The 26,163-nt window shown below is 34.2% G+C and overlaps 1 protein-coding gene across 1 annotated transcript in view; it reads right to left on the bottom strand.

The window, feature by feature from the left end:
• Positions 1-7,384: 7,384 nt before the first annotated feature.
• The window catches only part of Mpc1 (mitochondrial pyruvate carrier), a gene marked incomplete at its 5' end in the record, with an annotated part of 28,937 nt that continues 10,158 nt past the window's right edge, over positions 7,385-26,163 (bottom strand). The window contains 3 exons of the mRNA XM_035367974.2: positions 7,385-7,875; positions 11,120-11,252; positions 11,370-11,450. Of these exons, the coding sequence (XP_035223865.2) occupies positions 7,854-7,875; positions 11,120-11,252; positions 11,370-11,450 (236 nt within the window). The remainder of the gene's footprint in view (positions 7,876-11,119; positions 11,253-11,369; positions 11,451-26,163) is intronic.

The raw sequence follows: 26,163 nt of genomic DNA on the forward strand, positions 1-26,163 counted from the left end.
CACCCACAGGCGAATGGACTGATCGAGGAATTCCACCGTCCTTTGAAAGCTGCCTTAAAAGCGCACGATACCAGTGACTGGGTGGCTGCCCTTCCAACGCTGCTGATGGGTTTCCGCGCCGCTCTCAAAGAGGACATAGGAGCAACCACTTCTGAACTGGTGTATGGAAAGACTATCCGTCTCCCAGGAGAATTTTTCAATCCGACACCTCCGGATGCGTCCCCCAAACAGTTTGTGGAGGATTTAAAATCTCACTTTGCCAGTGTCCGCCCGACCGCGACTTCTAGCCACGGCCAGCGAACATGTTTCATTCATCCACGCCTTCACAAGTCCACATATGTGTTTGTTCGACACGACGGAGTTAGAAAACCACTTCAAACTCCTTATGATGGACCATTTAAGGTGCTAGAAAGACAAGATAAAACGTTTGATCTCGAAATAAAAGGGACTAAGCAAACGATCTCCATAGATAGACTGAAACCCGCTTTTGTAACCATGGACTCTTCTCAAGTTGCTTCCAAGAGTGTGAAAAAAACTGCGGACATTTGTATCACCCGTTCTGGACGATTAATCCGACCCCCGCATCGGTATGTCACATTTCGTTGACACTGCGGAGGGAGTATGCAGCGGCAGCGCCAAACAGGCGATACGGACTTAAAAACTGTACAGAAAAGCGCCAATTGGCGAAACAGTAAACCCGTTTGGCAAACCTACAGGCTGACGGGGAGAGAAGAATTTTCCCCGGCAGTCAAGTGGAACTACTTCAACGAATGTGTGCGTCTCTGCTTCGCCGAGATATGTGAACTTGTGTACTCGCATCTGTACTGTGCTCTGAATTTCTTAAGCCGTTATAATGTACCCGGCAACTGTTACTTTTCCTTATTAAATTTGATTATTAATTGTAACATGTCTATCAACTAAGATTTCGGCTTTCCTAGTTAATGTTAGGGATATTTTCGTATGCACGGGTTACTCACACGTACATCAGCCTCAAGCGTATCCTAGTCCTGATCAAGAGGCTGTCAGGTAGCAGAGATAATGATACAGCAATGTATTTCCAGATTTGGAGTGTCTCTTCGGTTACATTCCGATCAAGGAAGAAATTTTATCATCTAAGAAAACTGCCGACAGCTCAGGTCAACACTCTGGTGCTTGTTTCTTTGAATCCATTCGCCTAATTGGAATCTGAAAAATGTCAGGACAATCCAGTACCATTCCTGGTGATGTTCCTGCCTGTGTGGAGACGTCAATTGAAGTAGATCCCACCCCCACAACGACTACTAAAAATGAGACTATCACACATCATCTGCTAAGAACCGAAAAATTTATTCAGAACGAAGTAGATGACTTTACTGGAACGCTATTCTAATACAATGACCTACGCGATCTATACTCTTGCACTTCTCATGAAGCATTAGATACAGTTCAGTACCTTCAGAGCAAAAGCTGATAACCCACTGAAAGTTATTACAGTCAAAAGTCGTTAATTCGGACACCCATAATCCGGAATGATCTATAATCCGGACCTCAAAGCTAAAAACAAAGCTACAACTGTGCCGCGTTGACACATGCGCACAGGCGTTTTACGCGTGCGCACAAGATCTTTACGACTGCGCTTATGCGTCTGCGCAAGCGCAGAATACATTTTTGCCTGCGCGTTTAATGTATAACGGACAGTATAAACTAAAATTATCTATTTCCGTTAATGTTGATGATTGCGTTCTTCCTTAATCTTCGATTTGGATGCGACTTATCATTTTTTGCAGACTGTAAGAGCAATTTTATAAAAGTAAACTTGAACTTTCAATTATGTCAAACATAATTTCTGATGCTGGAGCTCCCAAAGGATCTACAAAACGAAAGTATGTTTCGATGTCCATCAAATAAAAAGTGGAATTGCTGCTAAAAATGGATAAAAACATGAAGAAGGTGACAGAGAGGTTAGTGAAAACGAAAAAATTTCGATTGACAAGTTAGTCGGTATTCTCGGCACAGCAATTACGGGACTTGAACGGCGGAACTTTGTAACTGAACAAGAAATTATGTCTGCTTATATAATTAAAGAGAAAGTATCATCACATAAAACGAAGCGAATTAAACAACTTACAATGAAATAAATGTTTAATAAAGTAAACAAATAAATATTAAGCTTTTTTTTGTAAATTTTGATACCCTTTAGATCATAATTGTTCTTTATTTCATAAATTACGGTTTCATATTTTTAATTTTAGAATTTCTGCATGCCATCTTACGAGATTTAAACCGATGATCTATAATCCAGAATCACCGAAGTCCCGACGAGTCCGGATTAACGACTTTTGACTGTACTCAAGGACTGGATACGACACCAGACGTCATTATGATTGAACTCAGTCAAAAAGACCTTCCTGTTCTGAAAATCAAATAGTCATGCAAAAATGCAGAAGACCATATGCTTCCTGTGTTTTACATCCCAGTGAGCAGTATCGATGCAAGGAGAAAAGTCTAATCCGTTAGGACACTTCAAAACGTATGAAGATCAGATGTTATGGATCATCGAAGAATCTGATTCAGTGTTTTAGGTGTCAAAGATTTAAACATGACCAAGTTTTTTGCAATAATAGCCTACGCTGTCTCAAGTGTTTTGATAATCATCTGACACACGCACACTCACCCAGGATGCTAAGCCTATCTGTGCCCGATGTAGAAAAAACCATGTTTCATAATTTGAAACCAGTGAATTTTTCCAGAAAATTCGCAGAGAAAAACCTATAACGAAGGCATTAAAACCTCTCAACCTACAAGATAAATTTGTGTGCCACCACCTAAGGAAGGGAGTCTACCGAACCTGTTTCTACTCTGCTCGACTCAATGGATTTCGGTAAAATCCTTTGTAGCATCATGGACAATGCACATAAATGCAAAACTACGAAATCGCCAATTCAGAAGTTGAAACTAGCTCTTACAATGCTAGGAATCTTTGAAGGAATTTCTGTGAACTGTGATTCAACGACGAAAATCACGAGTTCTGCTTTTTTCCGATTTGCCAGCTCACGATCCTCAGTGAGTCTACCTTCACCTGCTTTGCAGTCTTCCAATCTTTTTTTTTTAAACCATCAGATGGCAACACTTATGCCACCAACTACCAGTTGTGTATTCACTATTTTCTCAGCTCTTCAAGAGATAAAAGTAGCCTCTTTCTGGACTCTGTGATTTTCTCCTGTTGCGGGATACACTTCATGTATTTTTCATCACCAGGCCCCTTGTGGACTAGTTTGTTCACAGTGCTGATATATAGTCGGGTTAACTTCACTCTTTAGATGTGCTTTTCTTTGCACTGTGTTTAACATTCTAGGTAGTTTGAAACGAAACTACTGATTGTACTCTGTGATACTGTTATTTTTGTGGAAAGTTCCAGAACTGTGAAGTGTTTTTTTTAAATAAATTTTATCAAGCTATCATCAATTCTGTGTGCATTCAATCTATTACGACGAACCTGTACGTATGCAACACTACATAAAATCTCCATACTTTAAAACAGTTTCCCAACCTTTTCACTTCTATGCGTCCATATAACAGTATTTTTATTAACGATCATTAATGGAAACCAAAAAATATCACTTTTCAAAACAAAAAACAAGCAATTACATGCAGTTAGTATAATTCTAAATTTAATTAGGTATAGATAAATAATAAATTTCTTTAATATTTTATAACAAATATTAATGTGAAATTTGCACCTGTTTTTTAGCACATAAATGCTAAAATTCGGGGTCTAATTTTCGATATACAGACACAGATTGCATCTTCCACAGAAAGAAGATGATTGTTAGATACTCACTTTCAAAAGAAATCAGTCCAAAACCATGTCATTAAGTCTCCTTTTCAATTAAACATCGATTTCAAGTCACAAAATTTTTCTTTTGAAGTTAGGTTCCGAGGACGAATGGAAGTGTGCAAGAATGAATTTTTCACCCAATCGAATAATTCTGTTGACAGGGATGGAAAATAATAATCACGTTTCTTTAACAGCTCCTCTAGCTGGAAACAAGAAAACGTGAAATTTGTTGGTATCCATCTTCATTAGTAAGGCCAGTATTTCAAATAATATCAAGATTCCCTTTTAGAACATGTTCCATAAGTTTAATTGCCTTATAAATTCAAGAACCTTGACCACCTTGGTAGAAGTCACCAAAATGTGGCAACTGTGCGCATACCAATTATTCCTGCAACCATACTGATAACTAAGTTTTAAATAAGCAATGTCACCATTTCCAGCAAATGAACAACGAATACTTTATTTTATTTTTAAAATGCTATCATCCCTCTCATTTGTGGTTGCATTATCTCGCACATTTACATTTTCATCTTTCAAGTTCACATTATTATAACTACTTTTGGCTGATCATGACACCATATGGCAGTGAACAGTGAAAATTGCTATCAAAAATGAGCTCCGATTTATCTTCAGAATCATCCACATATTTCACTTCAAATAACAAAATCAAATTTATTGCCCCCTTTTTTTTCTCTTCTGATGATTTTATGTCTTTAATTACTTGGTAATTCCAGCCTAGATTTAATGTGAAAACTTAAGAGATTGAATTAAAGACTAAAATATTTATGTTGGCAACCGCCGTCGATTTCCCTAGCGCATGCGCGTGATAAGCAAGTTCTCTGCTGCGTAATAATTGCATGTAAGAGAGAAGTGCAAAGCGCTGTGTAATATTATGTTTCTACTCTGCTGTTCAACGTCTTCATAGTTAAAATAAATGTTTGTTATGTAGACGTCATTTTATTCTTCAATTTACGTATTACATTTTAAGTAATAATTAAGTCATTGCACATAAATCATTAAAATAATTCTTATAAACCTTCTACAAAACTGACTTTGAATTTTTTAAATAACAGTAAATTTAGGTCTTTAAATATTAAAATTCGAAAACTTTGTGTGACGACCATATTTCTAACATAATATACTAGGAGCTAATTTTAATTGATACATATTATTAATAAATAAATAAATGCTAATTCTAAAAACTATTTTTAGACATATTTTAGCATACTGTCTCGAGTGCTTTATCTTAGATGTTTTTCAGCACTTCGATGCATATATGATAGTGTAACTACTCGCAGCTATAAATGAAACACCCTGGACCAGTGGATGAGCTCACAGATATGCTACTGGCAGTGGTAGTGCCTGTAGCATGGCATTTGGAATAGTTAGTACAACAACACCTGGATCACCAATTGCTAAATATCTGATGTCCCCCCTACTTGTACCTGACTGTACTGAAATTAAGAAGTGCATCTCACAATCGAAGGAACAGAGTTTTGCTTTTATTTAAGTTAACATGATTTAAACAACTCTTGAACCCAAACTGCAAAGAATAATATTATTCCCATTTACTTTTAAATGGCAATTAAAATTCTAATATTGCAAAATGATCAATGCATGCGAGCTGAATTTTAAGTAGCTTGACATAAAGTATGGTAGATCACAAAATATCAATTAGCAGCATTTAAAGAAAACAACAATCTTGAGTAAAACTCAATATCTTAGTTAAGTTGCATACAAGAGTTGCACTTTTTATGTTTTTCTAAATTATTAAAGTTTCTCCAAATATAAGTATAGAAATGAAAACAGTAATAAAAAATTTTGAAATTTTTATAAAACTTTTTTTAATATAAAAATGCCAACACACGAATTTAAAACACCCTTGAAATTTGGAATATATGTCTACAATCAACAGCTGCAAGTATACAGGCTGGATATGGACGTTTTGGACATTGCATACATTAACTTTCATTTAATGCTTTTACATGTGGGCCGAATTCATGATCTAAAACTGTCTGAAATAAGAAATTTTAACACAAGCCTAACCTAACAGCATTTTTTTCTAGATTTTGTTTATATACCCCATCATAATACCTACATAAACAAACTTCCCAACTGCATCTGCAAGCATGTAACTTCAAATATAACATATCCTACTAAGAACTATGAGCAGTATTTGGCGTTCTCCAAATAATGCTGTGACCATCACTACCATTTTTCAAAAGAGGTATAAACTTGTAAAAAAGAAGTATATTCTCAATTTTTGGAATCACTAAGCATCATTCTGTTCTACGACATTTTGCTATCTTCTGGCAGCTGAAAAATTCCTTTTTTAAAAGTCATTTATTTTATTTTTTGCTATCGAAGTGCTGTTGAACTGTTTCCAAAGAAAATTCTGAACAGACATCCGAAGATGGCAATTCAAGGGAGTTCAAAGTTTAGTGAATATGGAAGTGGGAGAACAAAACATCCTACCCATATTCAACAAGTCTCTGTGTGACATTCACTGAAATGCAATACTAAGCATTATGATGGAAGACACCTTGACAACTGGTCAATTATGTGCCCTTTGCTTCAATGCTGCTTTTTTAAAAGCAGTTTTAACTGCCATTTGGTAGCATTATTTTTCTAAATTTATTGTTTGATTTGGTCACAACAATTCACAGTACACAATTCCTTTATAACCCCACCTTACAAAAAGCATTACTTTTAAGACATGCAGCCCTCCTCTAGATGTTACTAAAGACCTTTTGGCTTATACCATGAACTTTCTCTCATAATATTATTGTATAGTATCCAATTCTTATCACCAGCAATGAGCCACTTCAAATAAGGAGCTTCTTCTTTTTTTTTTTTTTTTTTTTTCCTTCTTTTCAGTAAAGAATCACTAGACAAAAATCAAGCAAGCATATTCTATTATGTTAGTATGAGGTACCCATACATCGTAGCAGCTTATACACACAATCTTCTTGAAATTATCATGTATTGTACTTTATAGAATATTTGTTTTTCCTAATAGCTCCTGAACTTTATAACATAGATTTTAATTGACAGCTTTCTTTAGAAGTCCTGTTTACAAAGGATACTCACCCACAATAGTCATTACCATCAAGTCTGAAATTTCCCCACTTAAGCTTCTTGAACCACCTTCAAACTGTGCCATCAAAAACAGCACTCTGCACAGATAGCAAAAAATTTTTAGCAGTCTGACTAGCATTTTTTCCTTTTTTAAAATAAAAGAGCATAAGATAATGAAAATGAACTTTTGGGTTCTTCACTCTTAGCACTGAAATAAAATGTCACAACACATGCTAGAGTTCCACAACATGACCATATTTAAAAATTCGCTTCGATCAAGACCACTTCTTATCAGCAGTAACAAAATAATTAGAGGAAAATGCACTTCAATTTGATAAATTGCAGAACTTTCGAGATGACTCAATATATATCTCAGTCTACACTAAACATTAATTAAAGAATAGATATACATACATTTAACATATATTTCTGAGTAAATGATTATAGTGTACAGACTACCTATTCTTGAATAAAAAGTACAAAACATAATGCAAAAAAAAATTGAAGTTTTATTGCTATAACAGTATTGCAAGTATAATTCCAAATTATAAACGCATATTGTTTCTAGCATGTCTGTTGATTAATGTGTACAGGCTACAAATCTATACAGTAAAACATAATTAGAACTTCTTACAGACAAGTCAATTCTGAGAATGAAGCTTTATAAACATTAACAACGCTTGCATACAATTTATTGTACTTTCGAACTATTTTCAATCGTAGTTTAATAGATTTTTGCTCTGAAGGTAATGCACAAACATCTATTCACAAATAAAAAATAACAAAATTTTATTGCACAGAATAATCAATAGAAATTAACTTTTAGTGTACATATATTAGCATCCAGGAAACAAGTGATAATCACACATCTAACCTACCTATAAGTTACAGCAATAAATTAAAATTTCAAGGACAAAATATAACAAATTCAACTACATCAACAATATATTTCATCTGTTTATCCTGAGGGACTTAAATACCTAAAAAGCAAGCAGAAATGTTATTTAACATGTTGAAAACATATGGAGACATATTGTTATATACAATGCTCTTTTACAACACCAAGCATTCAATTTAAATCCCAAAAGTGATTAAATCTGAATAATTTTTATTCAGATAACAACCTTGGGTCTATTACATTATGAAAATAAGAACTGTGAATGTAAACAGGTAAGCATCTGGTTCTGATTAAGAAATACGAAATGTCCCAATCTGACATCAGCACAAAATACCAGACGTGCTTATGGTATGTTAGATTTATATATTAAAAAAATAACTTTTTTTTACTTGTTTGTATTTCATTATATTATTGGATTTTTCTATTGGTATTGTTCACATACTTGTTATTTATTTAGTAATTTAGTGATTTTTTTGTTTGTTTATTATGGATTTAGAGTAAATTTACGTTTACAGCTATGTACTATGTATGCGATAAATTGCTTTTTTATTTTATGGTACTTGTGCATGAGTGGAAAGAAATACAAAAATCGTTAGACAATCTTCTGCAGTTATTTCTCAAAATATAAGTTACTTACAGAAAAATCAAATAAAAGTAAATTCTCTTACTACCCAATTATTCCAAGCATCAGTTTTGTTTTCAAAAGTTTTCATGTTTCAAAAGTTTCATCAGTGTGTTATATACTTGTCATTACCTCAAAACCATCTATCTGTATACTTTTATGATAAGATAAATCAGATGTCAAATCAACAAATATTTCAGTTGTATATACTACAGTCAAAAGTCGTTAATCCGAACTTGTCGGGACTGTGGCGATTCCGGATTATACATCATCAGTTTAAATCTGGTAAGATGGCATGCAGAAATTATAAAATTAAAAATATGAAACAGTAATTTATGAAATAAAGAACAATTATGATCTAAAGGGTATAAAAATTTACAAAAAAAAAAAAAAAAGCTTAATATTTATTTGTTTACTTTATTAAACATTTCTTTCAATACTTTATTAAACATTTCTTTCAATACTTTATTAAACATTTCTTTCAATACTTTATTAAACATTTCTTTCAATGTAAGTTGTTTAAGTTGCTTCATTTTTTATGAGATAATACATTCTCTTTAATTCTATAAACAGACATAATTTCTTGTTCAGTTACAAAGTTCCGCTGTTCAAGTCCTATAATTGCTGTGTCGAGAATACCGACTAATTTGTGAATCGAAATTTTTTCGTTTTCAATAACCTCTGTTACTTTCTTCGCTATCGGAAGCGAATTATAATGACGAGGAATTTGATTTAAATCATATCAAAGACGGAGTACATTGAGATGAAATACTACATTTAGTAAGGAATTATAAGCCAAATAAAATAAAAACATCTGCCCTGAAGATAAGGATAGTGCTGACAGATCAACTTCCAATTCATTGCGCGCCGCGACGTTAAAGATAAACAAACGTTAAAGATTAGATAAACAAAGTATATGCCTTTATCCATTTTTTGCAGCAATTCCACTTTTCGTTTAATGGACTTCGAAACATACTTTCGCTTTGTAGATCCTTTACATATTAATAAATATATATCAGAAATTCTATTTGACATAATTGAAAGTTCAAGCTTACTTTTATAAAATTGCTCTAACAGTCTGCAAAAAATAATAAGCCAATTCGAAGATTAAGGAACAACGCAATCTGCAACATTAACTGAATTAGATAATTTTAGCTTAGCTTATACTGTCCGTTAACGAGACGTATGCGCAGAAAGTTTGTAGCCTTGAGGTCCGGATTATGGGTGTCCGAATTAACGACTTTTGACTGTATTCTGAGCCACAATGAAGATGCAAACACAGAAACTCCATGCATTGGTTCAACATATAGAAAATTATTAGTAATAATTGTTGAGCATAAAACATACTTATAAACTCTTTGCCAACCAGTTCCATCAATGAAAGTAGCATATCTTTGGTTAAATAATCTTCCGAGTATCCACGCTCAATATCTGAATAGAACAAGTACAAAATCATTGCCAAACTCTAGCATAAAAGAAGCCTCAAAATTACAGAAGCGCTTGAAATCGCCACAATTGTGTTGCAACAGAGACCTTCCCTTGCACCTATCCATCTGGACACATGCAAGTACAGCAACCTGCACTAAAAAAAAAAAAAAAGTTTAAACCATCTATTCCAGCTCCAGTTAATGGATCATTTGTGAAAGTTCCTACTTTGGAACTTCCATAAATCTTCTTAGCTACATGTGATCTAAAAGTTCACTAAAAGGGCATATTTAAAGATCACAGGCAGAGGCACATGGCCTTAATCCCTGTCACATGCAGCACTGGAAATCATCACTCTTTAGCGAGTAGCAGCCCGATGCTGTCACCTGAAACATACACTTGGAATGTTTTTTATCTTAATCAAGTATCACAAGATCCACTGGACACAAATCTCACACTAACATAACCTGGCATGCAGTACTGCACAAACATCCCCATTCTTAATGCCAATCATATCTACCAACTACTCTCAATCCATCAACCAGTCTTCTATAATCAATCTTGTGCCCTGTAGCTTCCAGCTGCCAACATCATGGTAAGATATTACTCTGACCATGCAACAATCGTACAAAGATGATAGGCTGCTTACTCCATGATAATAAAAATATTTAAGAAATTAAGAATATAAACAGATTCTACTTTGCAAAAAAGGTCTGCCTGTCAATGACCACTGAAATAGATACCACATTCTTATTTTGCTGACAAAAAGTTCATCAATGATAAGTTCATGTTCCATATAAAATATCTGAAAATAACCAAATTTCATTTTTAATTAGAGTGAAATGTTAGAACTTGTGCAGGCTGCAGTCTCCACCTTTAATGGCAATAACACATAACTATAAAAATTCATTACAATGAGCTTAAGAGTTTGACAGTTTTCACTAATCTCACTTTTCGTTGGTTAAATGACAAAAACACTGAGGAAATAACATTGGTTGACTACTTAATGCTAACATACAATATGGGGCAAATCAAAATAATAACTATCTGCTTTAACAAGTGATGCCTTTTTTAAAAAAAATTAAGGAAAATTATCATCTATTATTTACACTGCAAATGAGCAAATCATGACAAACACTATAAAACCAGTCTTCCCTATAGGCTGAAACTTACTATATTCAGGACTTGCCTGTTTTGCAATAATCTGCATGCACGTAACATAACAAACATCATAAATAATACAGATTTAAAGATATGCATATGTATTAAATATACATACTCGTGTTTTATAAGTCGACATCCTTGAGTTATCTGAGCAGCTTCATTTGTAAAGTGACAAGCAAACAATAATAAATTCCGAGGTTGAACTTTCCATGCAAATCTCATAAAAAGTAGAGAATATATGCACAAAGCTACAGAATAAAATAAAAATATATATTCATAATTTATTTCAAACAAAAGGAATTTTATGAACAGCAAAATAATTTCACATGCATTTAACCATTTACTTCAATATCTAATATACTCACCTAAAGTCATTTTCCCACTAATTATGCTAGGATCCTTTTTTATGTCTGATATTGCTGCAATAGGAATGCCCCAGTTTGCCACTAAGGCAGATATAAAAAGTAATGATAATTACATTTATAAATATATGTAGCAAGTGAAAGCACAAAACAAAAATTACAAAGTTATAGAAAATTTTGATTATTAATTTTTCATTCTGATTTTATCTGCTGCAAAATTAAACAGAAAATTTCACATTGAAAGCAATATTGTTTCAAGACATACAAATTAGACACTGAAATAAACACTTCTAGTTTCTTTCTTCTTTCATCTCAGTAGAAATGGTGACCAAAGAAATATCTTCTACTAATTTTAACTAGAAATACATAAAGAATTTAATAATCTATTTCTTTCAAAAGAATTTAGAAGAGTAACGAAGTATATTATAAAACTCTTTTCTGAAGAATTTAATAATCTACTTCTTTATTTCTTTCAAATGCTTTTAGCTTCTTAAAGCCTTCTTGCTTAACCTATGAGCAAAATTAATCACCCTTTCTAAACATTTTTAAATACAAGCCCTTTTTCATGTAAATATGCCAAATGGCTTTGTCTAAAGGGACAAAACCACCTGGCATATTTACAATAATATGGCACTAAAATTTCAGATACAAGGAAAATATCTCTCTGATATGCTTATATGTGCCTTCTGTGTTCTATCTGTTCTGTCTCGTTAAAATATTTCTGTCTATTTGTACTGGCTTAACGTTTGCAGCGCCACGTAATGTCAGTGGCAAGAGCCCAGTACTAATCAGTAAGCGATAAGCATGCATTCGATCCATACCAAGTCTCCATTCCTCAGCACGGTCAAAGCAGCAGTCAATTGTTAATTGTCATCCTTAAGAGGTTTTCACACATGGCTATAGTCCCTGCTAGAGAAGACATTTCTGAGAAATGAAATTTTGGTAGCACTGGTTTAAACGGGAAGATTTCTAGAAAAAAGGCCCCGCCTGAAGCAAAGTCCCGCCTAGCTACGGAAGCAGTGTTGCGGTTACGTGGGATTTTTTCAAACCTCACCGAAAATGTCTCGGGTAGAGACAACCAATCAGACAAAAGTTCTGCTTCTGAAGGATCACGTAATTCCAATTTGTGCGATAATTGGTTACTGTTTGCCGTTTAAGTCTTTGTAGCAAGTGAGAATGGTAACCTAGCTATGTGTGTTTCCTGGAATTGTGCAGGTTCTGAGAATTGTCCCTTTCGACGTCAAGTATCACATAGCCGAAACATAATGCGATTGGGACCTTACTCACTCCTTGTCCGTTTAAGCAGCATCATTGTGCTTGAAAGAAAATAAACGTTGTGTTAAGTTTTTCAACTTTTATGAATTAAAATACAGTCCACAACTACCAATTGCTATCAATATTTTGGTCCTACAAAACTACTGCATTCTCTGCGTGACTTCATTGAAAATGAAGAAAGTGAATCATTTTTAGAAGTGAAATTGCAATCGTTATCAGGAATAAAGTGATCCTTGGATGAATTAACCCTTTAACTGCCAGGTTATTTTGATGATTTGGGTACACAAATTGTCACATTTTTTTATTGCAAAAATCAAATGTTTAGTACAAAATAAAATATATTTATGTAGTTAAAAATTGATATTTTGAAGTACATGGGTAAATTTTTAAAGTTTTGTAGCCACTGCATATTTGCTTGAGGCGGCTGCCACTCAACATGGCAGCTGTAAAGTTCGCTTCTTGTGGAGCATTATTTTCTAAAAATGAAAAAAATTAATTATTTTCTAAAAAATAAATAAATAAAAGTGAATACCTATTAGTAGTTCAGTACTTCAGTCTTGTGTGGTACAACTGGAAACACTTTTCCAAGCATAAACCAACTCCACAATCACTACACCAGAATCGTGTTTCCTTCCTTATCTTTTTTCCATTTTTATCCTTTTTCGAACAACACACTTTGCACTGTCTTGTAGGCTCACATTTCGCAGGAGTAGGAGGAATATGGGATATAAAATGTCGTTGAGTAAGACGGACAGGGTTATCTATTGTAGGTGGCCTGCCAACATTCTTTTGTCCAGAAGCTGCATCATCATATTTATGTAAAAGCTCTTCTACAACTTGGATTCGAAATTCTAAAAATGTAATACGTTTCCCAACTACATTTTTATAAAGCAAATATGAGTTCCAGAGTACCTTGTCTAGTAAATGTAAAAATATCTTTTTATAATATTTTTTCTGACGTTTTCGGATTGTTGGACGAAAGGATATTTCCTAATCACAGCGATCTACACCACCCGTAGTTAGACTGTAGTCAGAAACAATCTTAAGCTTGAGTATATCTCCATTTTTTTATTTTAGAGGCTGACCATGGAAGTATCATGAATACTGCTTATCAAACACACATCCTTCATCTTCGATTGAAGAATATAAATCATCTATATAACTTTTCAAAGAACTGGACGCCATTTTACAACAAAAAGATCCCGTGCACTTTGAACCAAAGAACTTATAACCTCTAACCTTTAAAATCATTAGTAAAGTGCTGTCATCTATTGAATTGAGCGCACATTAACTTTTCCCGAGATACAGCCGGGTTTGACAGAGAGATGAAGCCGAAATAAACGTCTCCCGATATATATTCGGGTATAACAATACGATGCACTCAAAAAAAATTACCCCGAGGTATACTCGGGCGTGACATTTTCGAACATCAATGCTATGCCCGAGATTATCTCGGGCATGACAGTTAAAAGGTTAAAACAGCGGTACTTCAATCTACCAGCAGAGGTCTCCATAGAGGAATCCTGTGAAAGTATTGAGGAACTAGAGGACGATCTGAAGAAAATGGAGGTAAGTCTCAAATACCTCATTACAAAATTAAAATCAAAAGTTAATGCATTACCAGTACGTAATAATATTGTTGAAAATATTGCCTGAAATACCTTTACCTAAATTCTCTGGAAAATATGAAGAATTTCATGGTTTTAAATGCCAGTTTATATCCTTAACTGCCGAAAATAAGAAACTAACTGAAACACAAAAACTTTATTATTTAAAGGCTGCTCTTAAAGGAGAAGCAGAAAATATCAAGAATTGAGAAGATACATACCAATCGCTGTTTCAAGCTTTAGAATTATGTTACGAAAATAAACGAGCCATAGTGGATAGTCATATCCAAAATATTTTGAACCAAGAGAGAATTCAGCAAGAATCACCTCAGGAGCTTCACCAATTATTAGATGATATCAAACGCAATCTACGTGCCTTAAAAACGTTAGAGTACGATCTTGATAGGCTATCTAACGCAATGTTAATAAATATTCTCCTTCAGAAAATTGACAAAGAAACTCGAAAGCAATTTTAGTTCACCTTAAAATCCAAAGATGTTCCATTACTTGACGAATTTTTAAGTTTTCTCGAAAATCGAACTTTGGTGCTAGAAAAGCATCCATAAAAATATGGTTATCAAATTTCCTCCTAAACACATTACTGGTACAAAACCAAAAAGTTTTGTTGTAGAGTCAAATAATTCCAACTAAAAAAAAATGTATCAATTGTAAAGAAAACCATACTCTTTTTAAATGTAATGCATTCAAACGAATGAATGTTCAGAATAGACTCATTATCGTCAAAAATAACAAATTATGGGTGAACTGTCTAAAAATTCATTCTGGAGAATGCAATTCAAATTTTTCGTGCAGCAGCTGCTCCCTAAAACATCATTCTCTTCTCCATAGGGACAATGACCCTCAGTGTCCAACAGATACTCCCCGCCATCCATCAAACCAGGAGAAAACAAACCCCTCCTAAGAAGCTGCGGGTGACAATATACAGTACACAGTCTTGCAGCCATTTCCGTGGCGGAAAACTCGGAGAGAACAATGGTTATTTATGCAGCGAATGTGTTCGGGCAGCGCTGCAGAATAAGAGCCTTACTGGACTACGGTTCGAAATGAACCTCATTACCAAAGAATGCGCAGAAGTTTTGGGCTTGAAAACTAAACCCATCTGAACGCACATTTTGGGAATAAGTAGATCAGCTCATTCAATCAAAGCGAAACAGAGACCTTTTCTCACAATTTAAAATTGTGTATTATTTCAAAAATAACAGATGTAATTCCTTCAACCAAACTGGATATTTCTAATCTAGCGATACTGTGTGACATTAAATTAGCAGACCCTAACTTCTATACACCTGGTAAAATCAATATATTGATAGGAAATGAACTATTTATTCTTTAACATCTTGAAGGAAGGTAGAGTTCAAGTGCTGAATGGAAACATATTACAAAACACAGAATTTAGTTATTTAATTTATTTGGTTATTTAGGAGTCCTACCTACTGGTTATTTGATAAAGGGATCAAGTCTCGATAATGCAATTAAGAAGTTTTTCGAATCAGAATCCTTCTTGGGAGATGATAATGAAGTCACAAAGAATGAAGAAGAAATATTTTGTGAAAGGCATTTTAATGAAACATACTTGTGCGATGAAACAGGTAGATATATAGTAAAATTACCTATGAAGGATGATACCACTTCTATGCTGGGTTCATCTAAAGAAATTGCTATTAAGAGACTGAACACAATTTGGAAGTATCTTGATGCTAATAAGGCTAAATTGTATAAGGAATTTATGAACGAATAGTTAACCTTAAATCACGTGGAATCTGTTATGCCCGTGGATAACTGTGATACTTGTTACTACATTCCCCATCACGCAGTATATCGCACAGAGAAAACTTCAATGCAATTAAGAGTTGTTTTCGATGCATCATGTAAATCATCTACTGGCTATTCGCTAAATTCAATTCTAATGAACGGAGGCACAATTCAAGATCTTTTTTATATAGTTTCTAGGTTTAGAAAACATCACTTTGCCTTTAATGCCGATATTAAGCAGATCTATTGACAAATAAATCCATCGCAAAGAAATTTACAGCAAATGGTTTGGAAGGCAAGCTGCAAGGTCTCAGTTCAAGTTTATAGGTTATGTACGGTAACATACGGTACTACTAGTGCATCATTCTTAGCCATGAGAACCTTAAAGGCATTGGCAGCGGACGAACAGAACCATTTTCCCAAGGTGGCTGCTGTCACATCTACGGATTTTTATTTGGATGATATACTGATAAGAGGGAATACTTCAGAAGAAGCAAAGGAGCTTCAGTCTGAATTAGTGCAAATGCTTCGTCGTGGAGGTATAGAGCTACATAAATGGGTGTCCAGTCATCTTGAGCTACTGCATGATATTTCAACAAAGGAATATTCCTTTGAGTCTCAAGAAAGTGTAGTGAAGATGCTAGGAATGCTCTCGAAACCGAAGGATGATCACTTAACTTTCAAAACAGCTGTGAACAATCAAGATAGTTTTACTAAACGTCTGGTGTTATCTGAAATAGCTAAGCTTTTTGAGCCCTTGGGTCTCATCAGACCCATAGTAGCGAGGGCAAAAATATTCATGCACAGAGACTATGGTTGCTGAAACTGGACTGGAATGAGGAATTACTTCCCAAGGAGTTGTGAGAATGGAAAAAATTCATTTCCCAGTTTCAGTTAAAGCAACTGAATATTCCCAGATATGTTTTAACTGAACATTCCATTAGAACTGAGATTCATGGGTTCTTGGACACTTCGGAAAAAGCTTATGGTGTGGCTATTTACATCTGTTGTATTATCACTGATGGAATGAATTATTCCAATCTCCTTTGTAGTAAATTCAGTTTCTCCAATAAAGCCTGTTACAATTCCACGTCTCGAATTGTGTGGAGCATTACTTTTATGCAGACTTCTGTCAAAGGTAATAACAGCTCTGCAGCTAAGCATCGATGATGCTTATTTGTGGAGTGATTCTACTATTGTTCTAGCATGAATAAACGTGCCTGCATACAAGCTCAAAACTCTTGTGAGCAATCAAATTGCTGAAATTCAAAACTTAAGTCACCAATTCAAATCGGGTCATGTTGCCTCAAAGGAAAATCCAGTGGATATAATATCCCAAGGAGCAGACACTAGTGAACTTTTGGCTAAATCCTTGTGGTGGTCAGGTCCTGAGTTCCTCAATCAGCAACTTCCATTTCCAGAATGCATTTTTTATACATCGGACAAGGAGTATGAGAAAGAACTCAAACAATCATCGAATCCAGGTCTGACTTCGACAATGAATGAACATTTTATAGACTCTTTTTTTGAAACTTTCCAATAATTTTCATAAACTAATCAGAATTCTCAGTTTTATTTTTAGGCTTATTTAAATTGTAAATCGCAGGATAACGCAGGGACATTTAACTCTAGATGAGTTGAAAAAAGCTGGAGTCTCTTATACAGCATGCCCCATTAATACCGAAATTAGAGCGCTTCGACAAGGTAAACCTATTCCTGCACAAAGTACACTCATGTCCATAAATTAAGGATAATGCAAAATCAGGCAAAGGAAGAGTTAGAAGCAAAACAAATTTGACTTATTTGTCAAGCTTATTTATTAAACAAAAGGTAAAGAGCAAACAAAGATGCTATATGTTTGATATTATTAAAAAAAATTAGCGATTTTTTCTCCCTGGAGCAAATTAAAATTTAAAAAAAAAAAAAAAAAAACTATTTACAAAAAACCAATATTACATGGTTGGTATGATTGTTAAGACATTGTATATCTCCCAGACAATGCAATACAGTCCGTACAATGCCTAGGCATGCTGAGTATCAAATTATCAATCTGATCTTGGGGGATATTACACCACTCAAAAAGCAATGCTCTCCGAAGTTCCAGTAGACATGTAGGAGGAGGTTGACGGGCTGCAACTCGTCGGCCAAGCATATCCCACACGTGCTCTACTGGATTCAAGTCCAGTGAGAATGCTGGCCAGTCCATACGGGTGATATCCTCCGATTGAAGGCATTCACTTACAATGTTTGCACGGTGAGGACGGGCGTTGTCATCCATAAACACAAACTGTGCACCCATGGTGCCCGAAACAAACATACATGTTGTTCTAGAATGACGTCCCGATAGATTTCGCTTGTCATGGTTCCAATTTGAACATGCAGGTCAGTTCTGAAACCCAGAATAATTCCACCCCAAACGAGCACTCCTGCACCACCATAACGGTGTCATTCAATGATGTTTTCTCGGTGGTAACGGGTACCTGGAGCTCTCTATATGAAAGTGCGGCGAGAATAAGACTGCAAGCTAAACCTGGACTCGTCGGAAAACATCACACAAGCCCACTGTTGCGGTGTCCACAATGCATGCTCTCTACTCCAGGCTAACCGCAGGCGACAGTGAGTTGCAGTAAGTGGAACACATCTGACAGGTCTACGAGCATATAGACCAATCTGCCCTAAGCGTCTGTACACGGTCTGCCTTGAAATTGTCGTACCAGTGGCTGAAGAGAGCTGACGAGACAGGTCTGAGGCTGTGCTCCACCTGTTTCTTTTGGCAGTAACTGCCAAATACCGGTCCTCATTCGGCGTTGTAACTCTGGGGCGACCTGTGCTGTAACGTCTACTCACATCACCATCATCTTGGAATCGTTGCCAAAGCCTGAGATGACACTCTGGGCAATTCCAAGTTAGTCTGATACTTCCAGTTGGGTTTCGCCCACATTCCAGACGGCCGATAATTCTACCACGTAAAAAATCATCCAAATGCGTCCTTTGTGTCATAACTGTTCGGTTATTTCACTGAAATGCTTATAAAGCGCCTGCGAACAATTTTACCTCTTTGCCTGTATTCCTTATATATCACTCTCTTACACTCTTGTCATTGTGACGTACCATCGGTGTCATCTGGTTACTTCCTGAAATTTGCATATGATTCTTGAAGATGTGTGTAGTGATTTTACAGGTGATATATTTATTTTAGAGTTCGATTTCCGCATGACTCCGAATTATCCTTAATTTATGGACATAAGTGTCAGTTAAAAGGTCTTGACCCTTTTCTAGATGAGAATTCTCTCTTATGAGTTAGAGGAAGATTAAAAAACTCAAACTTATTACCTGATTGTAAACACCAGTTAATTTTCCCTCCTACTCATTGAGTTACGTACTGATTTCTGAATATTTTCATAAGAAGTACCTACATATTGGAGCGCAGTTATACTTCATCAGCTGTGTTTGAAGTATTGGCCCATTCACGGCAAGGGCTTGGCTCTTAAGATAGTTCATGCTTGTGTGATTTCTTTTTTAAAAACAAACCAATTGCAGCAAATCGGGTCATGGGTAATCTTCCCACTGAGGATATAACTCCGACTTCACCCTTTCTTAATTGTGGCGTTCACTTTTGTGGACCATTTCATGTACAATTCAAGGGTCAACGTAAGGGCATTTTTCCTAAAATCTATGTTGCTGTATTTATATATTTGTCCACAAAGGCAATCCATTTGGAGATAGTAACAGACTTGATGTCTGAAGCCTTTATAGCAACTCTTAAGCGATTTTGTGCAAGAGGGAAAATCTCTCCCATCATTACAGATAATGCTACAAATTTTAAGGGGGCTCATACAGAGTTAAAGCATTTACAAAAATTGATTAGAAAACCAGATGAGGGGTTATCCAACTATTTCACCTCAGAAACTACAGTTTGGAAATTAATTTTCCCTAGATCACCAAATTTTTGTGGATCGTGGAAAGCAGGAGTTAAATCCTTTAAGTACCATCTTAGAAGAACTATGAGATGTACTAAGGTTACTATGGAAGAATTTCTTACCATCATTACTCAGACTGATGGAATTTTAAATTCATGCCCGTTAACTGATATGTCTAATGATATTAACAAATTTGAACGCCAGGATATTTTTTAGTTGGCCATCCAATCATGCCTATACCACAGCCTGCAGGAATCTGTACTAGATCTATATAAAAGATCTGTTTATTGCCAATGTAATATTCAAGTTTCTACTGTATATATATTTGTGGAGTTAGTTTATACATTACAAGAATTTAATAATGATTATATGTTTAAAGGAATTATATAGCTTATTTTGAAATGCATGTGTATTGTTAACACTTTTCATGTCAATTTATATATTGTTTGCGTAATTAATATTTTCAAGTTTAATGCTCTTAAAACTTCATACTTCAATTATAGATCTATAGTAATCTGATAATTTTTTGTGATTATCAATTTTGAAATATGGTAATTTGTCACTAATTAATTGGAATTTTTGTATCAAATTTCAATGCCGGGTGGAATGATCCGTCTCAGTTAGAATATTTCTGTCTATTTGTACTGGCTTAATGTTTGCAGCACCACGTAATGTCAGTGGCGAGAGCCCAGTACTAATCAGTATGCGATAGGCATATACTCGATCCCCACCGAGTCTCCGTTCCTCTGCCCGATCAAAGCGGCAATCAATTGTTAATTGTAATCCTTACTCACCATTTGCCCTTTTAAGTGGCATTATTGTGCATGAAAATGTTGTAAAGTTTTTCAACTCGACTTTTATGATTTAAAGTACAGTCCACAACTACCAATTGCTATCAACACTTTACAATCTATCAAAATTTTAACATCTATCAATATAAACATTCCATTCTTTTACATTTATCAATTTATCAACATTTCTACAATATTTTTTATCTATATCACTTGTTGATCTGAATATACTAACCGTAACTTCTAAATTAGCCAATTCCATTTCATTTAATCCTACATCAGATTTTGCTCAAAACAGCATGATATTATGAAGTATAAAAGTCTCAAATTCTTATTTTGAAACTTAACTTAAATTTCCTCATAAATTATTAATACCTACATTTTGTTCCTCACTCCCATATTTTTAAAATACTGTTTAATTTAATTATGTCATAATTTAGTCTACTGCATCCCAGAAATGAGATTCGCTAATGTTCAAAGGGTACTACATAATGATTTTGTGCAAACATATTAATACATGCAATAGGAAAATATGAGCTTGAACATAAGAATCGGACAAAATTTAACTTTAAACTCATATCAGGATTAAGTTAATTCAATTTAAGAGCTTTTGAAAAAAAATCTGATGTAGGTCTCTCTCCTTCAAGTAGCAAATTATCCTCATTCTTTTAATCAAAATAGTTTTATCTTTCTGCAGAGAAACACAGAAGCAAAGTAAAAAAAATATATACAATAAAAAAGAAAACAGTAATTAAGGTTAAAACTAAATCAGCAAAGCAGAAAAGCAAAGTTAATTCGTTAGATAAGACAGACTGGAATAGAAAACATTAACTACAGTTGAAAATATTAATTCTCCATGGAAACTGGATCCACTGTCTTCATAGCTCGAACAATTTTAAAAGGAAGTGAAATTAAAAGAATGATTAGAGGTAGAAAAAATATTTGTGAGAAGTGATCTTTAATTCCTTCCCCTCTGGGATATGATCTACAATCCTTAATTCAAAACTTAGTTCCTGTATGCTATACTATCCTGAACTATATTATGAATTCCACATAAGTGAAACATCAAAGAATCTCAAAGGGATAAACCACAAATTTTATTAAATACGGGAAAAAAAATTTAACAGCACAATACTTTTTAGGATAGAAAGAACAAATAAAAAGACTTATTTAATCAATGTCAGTAAGAGATGGAGACAAACACTGTCCACTGCAACAGCTTCCAAATAATTAAGTTCACCAGAGCATGCAAGTGAAAAGGTGATGAAAACACAGAAATAGAAAAGAAGCCCTAATCTCTCTTTCCCCTTTGATGCAACTCAGTTTGTGTAGAGGCAAATGCACATACACTGGTGCTGGAATTTTGGTCCACAGAACACAACAGATCCTCTTCCAAGTTGGTTATTCGTGTTGGTCGCCCTTGCCTAGTGTCATGCATTGGAATCTAAAGGATCCACGGTTACACATGTTCTGATATACATAAATGAACATTTGATGATACAGTGTTCACCCTGTTGAAAATCTTTCTTAATACCACCATACAGCAATTTCTTGATGAACCATATCGTATAACCCTTAAAGATGATGCAATACCAGTAATACACCCTCCAAGACATGTGCCTCAGGCTTTATAGCCTAAATTAAAAGATACTTTAGATAAACTTGAAAGAGAAGGGATAGTATCGAAAGTAAATAAACCAACGGATTGGGTTCAAAGTTTGGTTATAGTTGAAAAACCTAATGGGAGTCTGAGATTATGCTTGGATCCTAGAGATCTAAATAAAGTAATTAAAAGGGAACACTATCAAATTCCTTCTCCAGATGATATAATTAGTATGATAAAAAAGAGCTATTGGCCATAGTATTTTCTTTTGAAAAGTACCACAATTTTGTTTATGGACGGAAAATCACAGTACAAAGTGATCATAAACCGTCAATGGCAATTGTTAAGAAACCATTGCATAAAATTTCGTCTAGAATGCAAAGGATGATTGATCTTAAAGTTACTAAAGTATGATTTTGAGATAAATTATGTTCCAGGTAATCAAATGCTTTTTGCTGACACTTTGTCACGTGCATATCCTGTGAATGAAACTATCAGTGATGATCCTGAAATGCTAAATGTTGTTCACATTATTTCGAAATATTTGCCTATGAGTGAAAGAAAAGTGGTGCAATTTAGGAAAGAAACTGAATCAGATCCAGATTTGCAAATAGTTATGAAATATATTAAAGAGTGTTGGCCTAAATGTTACAAAAAAGTAGACAGTAGTGTAAAAACATACTTTAAAGTTAAAAATGATCTTTATATTAATGACGACTTGTTATTTATTAATGAAAAATTACTTGTACCTTATAGTTTGAGAAAAGATATGTTGCAATTAATTCATGAAGCGCACTTTGGAATTGAGAAATGTAAAAGTAGAGCCCATGAAATTTTATACTGGCCAGGTATGACAAATGACATTGAGCAGCTTGTTTCCAAATGTGAAATATGTGAAAAATTCAGAAATATAAATCAAAAAGAAACTCTAATGCAACATGAAATTCCAACTAAACCATTCGAAAAAAATTGCCCTTGATATCTTGCAATTTGGTAATGAAAATTACTTAGTAGTTATCGATTATTACTCTAAATGGATTGAGGTTTCTAGCATAAAAGATAAGACAGCAAATGAAATTATGATAAAGTTAAAATGCATCTTTGCCAGGTATGGTATTGCAAATGAAGTCGTTTGTTACAATAATCCCTGTAATATCTACTTATTTAAGAAATTTGCTGAAGATTGGGATTTCGAACTTAAATTTAGTAGCCCCAGATATCCTCAAAGTAATAGGTTGGCTGAAAAAGCTGTACGAATAGTGAAAAATATCATGAGAAAAGTGCAAGATATAAGTGTAGGCTTAATGGAATATCGAAATACCCCAATTAGTGGAATAAATTTGTCTCCTGCACAACTGTTACTTAATAGAAGATTAAGGACAAAATTACCTATCAGTAATAAATTGTTAAATACTAAGATAAACAAACCTTATTCTAAATTTCGTGCACCTCAAGCTAGGCAAAAATATTATTATGATAGAACCGCACAGAAACTGCCTGAGTTAAAACCTGGAGATAGTATAACCTTGTTCAACTTTAGAACTGGGCAATGGGATAAAGGTGAAATAATTTCAAAACATAAAGCTCCTAGATCCCATATTGTAAGAAATTCAAATGGGGAAATATTACGAAGAAACAGACGCCATATAAAATTTTCAAAATCACCTTACAAAGTTAATAATGATTATGATGATATAGTATTAGATAAAGAGGAAAATTCAAATGGAAGCCCTGAGAATGTTTCTGTGCCTGTTAATATAGGAAATCAACAGAATAATCTATCCAATAGTACAATAACAAGAGGTGGACGGTTGATTAGACAACCTTCAAGATATAGAGACTTTGTCATGGAATAAAATAATGTAACTTATTGCATATATCATTTTTATGTAACTTTTTTTTATTGTATGTCATATTGTAAATATACTTGTATTGATATTATTTGGTATTTTTATTATTGTTTATAAACTGGAGGAAGGGATGTGATGTATATTTAAAATAACTTTAACTTTAATGGCACTCGTGCTATGCGATTCCGTTGTTGTGATGCACGTGTTACTGTGCTAGCTGAATGTCATGTGAACTGTTTAAAATTGTAATAATAAAAGTTTTGAATTCTTGAGATATACTCATTAGTTGAGTCTTATTTTAAAGTACAGCAGTAATTAAATTCAACAAACTACACAAGAAGTTACATATGCAAAGGAGGATACTATTTCAGAGAAGGGGGGAAGACCTGGAGAGGGGGGCCGTGTTTCTGTTTAAATAAAAGGTATTTTTTCATGGCACGTCTTCCGTTTTTGTTAACTGTTTATAGGTGCTTCTTTTACGAATATGTATGACGGTGAAATAGATGATTACTTTCTGTCATCCTCAGGATCGGACACCTCAGAATATGATATTACGTCAGATGAAGAGGATTGCGACTATTCTCCAAAAGATGCTCGACGGATATGACTTGACATGAAAAACTTGCCTATGCCACCTCCACACTGTCCATTTAGGTTTATTAATTTTACAAGGTATAACACTGAAATTTGGTATTAAACTTTACTTGTCTAAAAATAAATTGATTGAAACTCCATTTTTGGAGATCACTTTTATTATATAAACATCATTTTTATTATACTTACAGCTTTTTTATTATACTTTTACTGTAAACATTAAATTTTATATTTTCGTTTTTCTTTATGTTGTCAAAGTAAACAGGTTTTAGACAGCAAAACCTGCACTTATTTTTCTCCTAATACATCGCATAACTACGCATGCCTGCATAAAAAAAAACAGTGTCACTGGGGAGTTTTCCACAGCAGTTAAGGGGTTAAAAAAATAGTAGTCATTCCCATATTTTATAAAATCAAACAATCCAAAACATATTGAATGCTGAAATCTATAGGTGAAACAGAACTAAAGCTACTACCAATTTCTAATTAGACAGATAAGTACCTAAGTATTAGCAGAACCACCTTGGAAAAAGGTGTCAAATTTTTAGAATGCGTAAAACTCTGACAACCCTGTTATTACCACTTCTTCAAGTTTATAAACAAAGAAAACATTTCCTTACATTTTTTCTCAGTTGTTTTCCAAGTTCTAATGGTTTACATAAATAAAATGAGTATTTTTTGTCTTAAACCAAATTTTAAAATATGTCCTTGTGGGATTTGACTGTGGTAAGAAGGAATACAGTATTTTGCTAAAACATCACTAAAGGGAACACCTACCTTGAATCTATTCTTAAAGGATCCCCACAAAGTTTCCAACACAACAAAAGAAACAAATACTCACTTCAATTTATTGATTGGTCTTGCAGAAAAAATACATAATCAAAATGCAAATATGTGTACAATAAATGTGTTTGGTTATTTTTGATTATCCAATTAGCCCTGAAAAGAATTCACCAAGCAAAGCACTATGTCATAAAGACAAGCAACCCACATTAACGTTACGAGAAAGTATTTATTCATTGGGTAACCCAGGTTAGTGAACAGTACAAGTGCAGATTTTAGCTTATCAAATCTGACAGTCATTTTTTTTTTCCCCCTTGCTTGTTCTGATTAGTGTGTGATGGGTTTTGCACTTTTTTGATAAGGAATTTCAGTGGGACTGTGGAGTTTGCTAGCTGAGGAAGAAAGCATTAGATCCCCTCAGAAATATGACAATTTGTCCAACCACAGTGAATACAAAAATTTGCATTCTGTGAAGTTGTACTAGGTAAACAACCAAATTTGTGTGCCAATGCAACAAACTGTGCAGTTCTCTGATATTTTTTAAGCAAAAACAGTTTGCTGTGTATATGGAGAGAAAACAGTGTACACAGTGCCAAACTGC

This window comes from Stegodyphus dumicola, chromosome X2 (genome assembly GCF_044657685.1).
Source record: "Stegodyphus dumicola isolate Sdum_Otavi_A_Nest chromosome X2, ASM4465768v1".
In the NCBI taxonomy this organism is placed as follows: Eukaryota; Metazoa; Arthropoda; class Arachnida; order Araneae; family Eresidae; genus Stegodyphus; species Stegodyphus dumicola.